This window comes from Melospiza melodia, chromosome 1, assembly GCF_035770615.1.
Source record: "Melospiza melodia melodia isolate bMelMel2 chromosome 1, bMelMel2.pri, whole genome shotgun sequence".
NCBI classification, from domain to species: domain Eukaryota; kingdom Metazoa; phylum Chordata; class Aves; order Passeriformes; family Passerellidae; genus Melospiza; species Melospiza melodia.
The window spans coordinates 144,630,738-144,637,487 of NC_086194.1; the positions used below are offsets into that span (position 1 = coordinate 144,630,738).

The window sequence follows — 6,750 nt, forward strand, 5'->3', positions numbered from 1 at the left end:
GGCCACAGCAGGACTAAGTAGCAATCATTCAGTATCTCCTGGGACACCCACAGGCACAGAATTCTCCACTGATATATATCAGACAATTTAAATACTTTGTTTTTAAAATACTTTGTTCATTCTCCTTTATTTAGCCACAACACAGATACAAGAGCAGGCAAACCCCTTCCAGTGGAACTCACTCAATAAACCTGTTCAGATCAAGATTCTTAAGAAATCAAGCAAAATATATGAACATGCACACACTCTCAGGCACACGAGAACACAGCAGAACCCTTAAAAATGAGGAGTGGCACTTAACTGCACCTAAAACACAATGGAAACATCACCTACTTAGGATGCATCTGTTAAACAAGGCTGTGCACTGAACAGGTTCCCACTGTACCATTCCACTGGCTACTTAAATACCAGCATCAACTGTTTCAGCTGAAAATACGAAGCTGACAGAGAAGAGTCTGACCTCAGATACCCAAGAATTCAGGCTAGCAGAACAATTACTCCACTGTAACTCAAAGCAGGATCTGGCCCTATGGAATGAAGATGCATGTGACAAGCTCTGGCTGGGATATTACTGCAGGTAAAATACCAATTAACAACTTTAATTCCCAAACCCACCACCAATACAGCATGCAATTTGACTTTTGTACCCTCCCCACTCATACTGCTCCTTTTGATGGAAGAAATAGTGTAATGGTTCTAAGAAGTGAGTAAATATCTACTAGGGACTAGAGTAAGATTGTCAAATATACCAAATGGCTTCAGAAGAATGAGGAATTGGGCTCTTAGATAAAGCTGGTCAAGCAGGTCCATCTGATTTGTCAACGCTTTGCTCAGAAATATACGACTCAAATATAGTTTACAAAAAGAGTAATTCTTTATAGAACATCTCAGTGTCAAAATACTAACAAAAACACAGCTTGTAAATTCTGAGAAGAAAGGTCTTGGAAAAATTAGTAACAAAACTAAGTCATCGCTAACAATAATAGGTGGTATCTCTTCATAAAAAGCCAGTCTGATGTACTCAGGAAAAATGAAACATTTGAAACAAACTGTTTACAAAAGTGACTTAAATGCTCAGCAGAGATCTAACACAAGTGTTAACAAACCACTATTGTAATTTTATTTTTGGACAACTTCAGCAACTATCAAAAAAAAAAAACCAAACAAACAACCTGTTAATACAAAAATGTAGAAAACAAAAAGAAAAATCCAATGAGACACTTTTTAGACAAACTCGGTTAAGGTGAAGCTGTACCTTTGTCCCAGTTACTAAGAACTTCAACTGTAAGGGTGGCATAACCCAGCTCAGCTAGGTCTATAGGCTTGCCCACCCTTGCTCAAGAGTCAGCTCTCAGAAGGCGCCAATCTCAGTGCCCCAGGGTCTGTAGGGTTTGCTGAGCACCGCTGACTGCGTTGGTGTCGATGGGCTCAGCACGTTGGGGGACAGCAGATGAAAGGAGCCAAACGAGAAGGGGAACGCAGACAAAGATGCCATGGAGGAGAGAAGAGGAGGAGACAGTTTGGTGGTAGATGTGACCACGGGGAGCACTGGTCCGACGCTGCCATTTGGGGGCACTCTGAGTGAGGGAGTTTCAGCATGTGGGGCAGCAATTCTGGTCTGGTGATGTGGTTCTGTGGGAGATGCTGTAGTACTGGTGTTACCGTGCCCGTTTTGAGCCAGCAGCAACGGGTGAGGTATGTGAGGGTGATGTCCAAAGGCGCTGCCCCAAGGAATGTGTCCAATGCCGGCGTGCGCACTGCTCGCCGCCTCCCGCTGAGAGGCGTAGTTGTTGAGATGAGACACGAGCCGCACCCGCAGGGGGTCAGAGGCATCCAGACCCTCTATGATACTCAGGTATCGAGCAACCTCAGCCAGGCACTCTCGAAACCCGAGACTCCGGTAGTCCATAGCCAAAGCGTGAGCATCAAAATAACCTAAGAGAAAAGAACAGAGAATGAAGTCTTAAGATGTTGTTTTCTAGTCATTGTCTACGAGTAGCCTCCCCACTCCACCCTCTCCTATAAGCATATTTCACTTGGATGTGGTTAGTATTCCCAACCATAGACTAGCTGCCAAGCTCTTCTTTTTTTTTTCTCCTTTTTTTGTTTAACAAGCTTTTCTTTTATATCTGTGCTGTGATGCTGCAAGTCCCAAGACCAGGCACAAACTGCCATTTTTAAACTAGAGGAAAGTATTTTTGTTCCTTCCATTTGTCTCCCTTGTGCAAGTTAAACCACAGCACACTGAAATTCATTAAAAACACAAGTCCTAACTTATCAGGGGAGACTTGAGCAGGCAAAGTACTTTTTTCTTAAAAGGGCCTTTCAGCATTTTACTTATTTCATCCTGTATTTTTTCCTAGTTTTGTTCTGAACTTTCAGAAAATTAGAGAAACAAGCATTAGACACCAATAATAACTGCTTTCCAAGCTGCCAAAAGCTGATTCACTTCTCAATGCTGACACACTCCTAGAGAGACGTAGTCACTCTCCTCTAGAACAACTCTCTCCTCAGAGCTAGCACTGCAAAACCTTTCAGTGCGAGTGATGCCACAAATCTTGTGAAGTAGAGAAAGTCCCTCATTCCTGATGAAGCGCAAGAGAGCTGCCGTTCACTTTCTGCAGGCACTGCCAATGCTCGGGAATGCGCTGCTCTCCCAGCAGCCTCCCTGCAGGGCTGCTGACTCTGTCACGCACAAAACTTTACCTTTCCCTCCTGCTGTATGCAGCATTTTCAGGTGATCGACAGTCATCTGCAGAATCTCTGCTTTTTCCAGCTTGGCTGATCCCTAGGAGAGAAGGGAAGGCACGAAACGTTTCAGGCAGCACCAGAGCCGTTTCCGAGGGGTGACGCTCCCTCCCGGGCAGGGATGGGGGACACCGGAGGGTCGCTGGGCGCTACCTGCTTCTCAAAGGCGCTGGGCACCAGCCTCCTCAGCTCGGACAGGCTGTTGTTGATGCGGTCGCGGCGGCGCTTCTCGATGATCTAGGGCAGAGAGCGGGGTCAGCGGGGCCGTGCCGGGCTGCGGGGAGCCGCGGCCGGCCGGCGGGCACTCACCCCTCGGCGCCTCTTCCTGGCCAGGATCTGCGAGGTGGTGGAGGGAGACATGGAGCCCGCGGCCGAGCTGAGGTTCCTGCGGGGAGCAGCGGGACACGGTCACCGCGGGGGTTCGGGGGTGCCGGGGCTCCGCGGCGCGGAGGGGAGGTGGGGGGCGCGGCGCAGCCCGCCGGAGCTCACCCATTCTCGTCCGCGCTCTCCTTCTCCACCTCGACGGCCTCATCCAGCTCCTCGCTGTCCGACGAGCTGTACTCGGGGTGCGCCCGCTTCATGGCACCGACGGCGGGGCCGGGGGCGGCGGGGCGCGGGCGGCCCTCGGGGAGGCGGCGGGCGGCGGGGCGCGGCAGGAGCGCGCCCAGAGCGCGTCCCGCGCCTCGCCCGGCGCCCGTCTCTCCCATGGAGTTCCCACGCCTGGCGGGCGGGCAGGAGACAGCGGGCAGAGGCAGGGAGGGACGGAGGGAAGCAGGGATGGATGGATGGATGGATGGACAGATGGATGGAGGGATGGAGGGAGGGAGGGAGGGAGGGATGCGGAGGCGGCGGGCACGGACGCAGCCCGGCAGAGCACGCCCGCCGCCGCCCGCCGCACAGCACCGCCACGCGCGGGGCCCGCCCGCCCCCATTGGCCGCCGCCGCCGCCGCCCCAGCCAATCACCGCCGGCCGCTGCCGGGGCCACGCCCCCGCCGCGGGGGAGGTGCGGCCGTGGGAACGCGGCGGGGGGCGCGGCGGGGGGGGGGGAATGGACGGACGGATGGATGGACGGATGGACCGGTGGATGGATGGATGGACGGACGGACGGACGGACGGACGGACGGATGGATGGATGGATGGACGGACGGAAGGATGGACGGACGGACGGATGGATGGATGGATGGACGGACGGACGGATGGACGGATGGACGGACGGACGGACGGACGGACGGATGGACGGATAGACGGACGGATGGATGGATGGACGGACGGACGGACGGACGGACGGATGGATGGATGGATGGATGGATGGATGGATGGATGGATGGATGGATGGATGGACGGACGGACGGACGGACGGACGGACGGACGGACGGACGGATGGATGGATGGATGGATGGATGGATGGATGGATGGATGGATGGATGGATGGATGGATGGATGGATGGATGGATGGACGGATGGACGGACGGATGGATGGATGGATGGATGGACGGATGGATGGATGGATGGATGGATGGGCATGTCCCCAGCTGGGGAGCCGGTGTGGGTGCTGTGCGGATGGACAGGACAGGGCAGCACCCTCGGGGCTCCCGCCAGTCCTTCTGCCAGCCACTCCTGCTGGGGTCCCGAGCAGCCCGAGCCCAGCGGAATCACTGCACCCTGCAGAGGCTGATGAAGCTTCTGGGGGCTTCCCTAAGGGCCTGGGAGAGCTGAGTGAGTACAGTCACAGAATAAATGAGGTGAGAAGAGACACGACAGACCAGACAATGGCTAGTGCCACACTAAGTGCCACATCCACTCTTTTCCTAAACACCTCCAGCAGCCCATTCCAGGTATCACCTTTGCTGTGAAAAAATACTTCCCCATGTCCAACCTGAACTTCACCTGGCACAGCTTAAGACTATGTCCTAATATCCTGTCATTGATTGCCTGGGAGGAGATGCTGATCCCCACCTGGCTACAAGTTCCTTTCAGAGAGTTCTAGAGAGTGATAAGATCATGCTGATAATTTTTTCCAGGTTAAAAGAAGAAGGGAAAGCCTTGGCAAGAGTAGCCTGCCCTCTTTCAAAAAAAAAAAACCAAATCAAAACAAAAAAACCCTTGGGGTTTTTCAGTTTGTTGGCAATGCAAGGGAAATCAAGGCATCCCTCTTTCCTGTACCCTCCCAAACTGCAAATCTGCCAGCCACATCCTTTTCTTGTTTTCTCCCTCCACCACGTACCGTGGCAGTGGGCAGAAGCACGAACAGCTTTTAGAAGCTGAAAGCACATGGCCTTTGCTGGCAAGGAGGGAGGAATGACAAGAAAGGTCAGCACTGGATACAGGATGTGTGGAGGCCTGGCTGGCACGCTTGCTGTGAGTACATGCTGCCTTGCACTCAGCAGGGCCCTCAGCCTGAATGCTGCATTCCCCCAGCCAGTCCTCTTCATTCTGCCAGTTTTCTCAGGCTGAGGTGCAGGCAAAATAGGACAGGTGAAATCAGGGCGTACTCTTTGAGGTGGTTTCATACTAATTAAATTTTCATTTACATGGAGCCTTTTAACTCAGGCTCCCTTCTAAGCTGATTCTTCCACGTTTCACAATCGGATGGACTGGAGGATAACCAAGATGAGCATCATGTGAGAGCAAAGAGTTGATGAACCCAGATTTTCCCATTCTAAGGCCCTGGGATAATTACCTTCAGCCTCCCATTGATTTAGGTTACCAGCACAGGGTTGCCTCAGATTTCATGGAGGTGCCTATATTTTTGCAAAGTATCTCAAATAGGAGGGAAATGGAAGCAGGGACCGAGCTAAAAGTAGCAAAAGACCTGCAGTTAAGAAGATAGAAACAGTCCTGTAGCCACCTGTAAGTAGCTAACAGAAGATGACAGAAATTTTCTATTTCCACATTATTTTTTTGACAAAGCTATCCTTTCTGCAGTGCTTTAATTAAGTTTGTGTCAGCACTTCTATTACATGAACCTTCTCAGCCTCTATATTTTTGTTGTGAAACTTGTCTGCCTGCACCACTTGCTTCTACAGGTCAGTGAAAGGTACAGTGACATTTATGCCTTTCTGGCCTGCAGTCTACACATCTGAGTTCTCCCATCCAGGCAGATATAGATCTTCTCCTACTGTGGAGAAAACAAACAGGGTAGAAGAAGTTCCTTGGGATTAAGCATCGATTGCTTGGGAGTAGAGGTGTGGCCACCCAGGTTCCCAGCAGCTGGATCCTGGAGCTGCCCCCATCTTTAGCTCTGTGAACCACTGGGGCCAGGCAGCCTCCAGAGAAGCTTTCTGAGCTTGTGTAGACACTGACTTCTGCAAATGATTTACAAGAACAGGCAGGTAGAGTGTAGCTGTGCCCCCACACAGGGTGAGCAACTGTGGCTGGCTATCAGCAGCTGTGGGAAGATAGGAAACGTTTGCCTGTGTGTGGTTTCAATCTCCCCATCCAGCACTAGGAGGAGCAGACAGCAAAACCAGCTTTAAATTGCTCTTGTGCTTTTCTGGTGCTGGGCATGGATCCATAGCATTGGTCTAATTGTTAACCATGGCCCAAAGGGGAATTTTATTAGCTCAAAATTACCAACACACCAAGACAGCACTGTCATACATCTCTCTCACCAGAAGGGCAGACAGGAGAGCAGCCCATTGCTCACCAAACCCCAAGGAAATTAAAACAGGGCATAAAAAATAAAACTGAATTTCAGGCTCCACTGATAGCTTTGCACCAATGAGGCTATGAACCTTAGGAGATGACAGCCCTCTCTCTTGTCCCCTACACTGTCACTGTGCCTCCCTTTTCCCTGTTTCACATTGCAGTGCCCTCTTACCTCCTACCTGCCCACCTCCTACTGCAGCCACGCCATGCCTCAGTCACTCCATCACCCAAATATTTCATCTCACACCCCTTCCTATCACACACACCATCACACTTGACATGCCCTCACTTGCCACTCCCCCCTGCCTCAGTTTCCCCATTGCTTCCAGGTCTGGCACAACTCAGCATTTCCA

General features: G+C 51.6%; 1 protein-coding gene across 1 annotated transcript; it reads right to left on the reverse strand.

Moving 5' to 3' along the window:
* Window positions 1-850: 850 nt before the first annotated feature.
* Window positions 851-3,368, reverse strand: HEY1 (hes related family bHLH transcription factor with YRPW motif 1). Its single transcript, XM_063170751.1, has 5 exons — window positions 3,238-3,368; window positions 3,058-3,133; window positions 2,902-2,985; window positions 2,707-2,788; window positions 851-1,935 (listed from the first exon to the last, which is right to left on the reverse strand). Exons 1-5 carry the CDS (start codon window positions 3,327-3,329, stop codon window positions 1,352-1,354), a joined length of 918 nt encoding a protein of 305 aa, XP_063026821.1. The 5' UTR covers window positions 3,330-3,368; the 3' UTR covers window positions 851-1,351.
* Window positions 3,369-6,750: the final 3,382 nt, after the last annotated feature.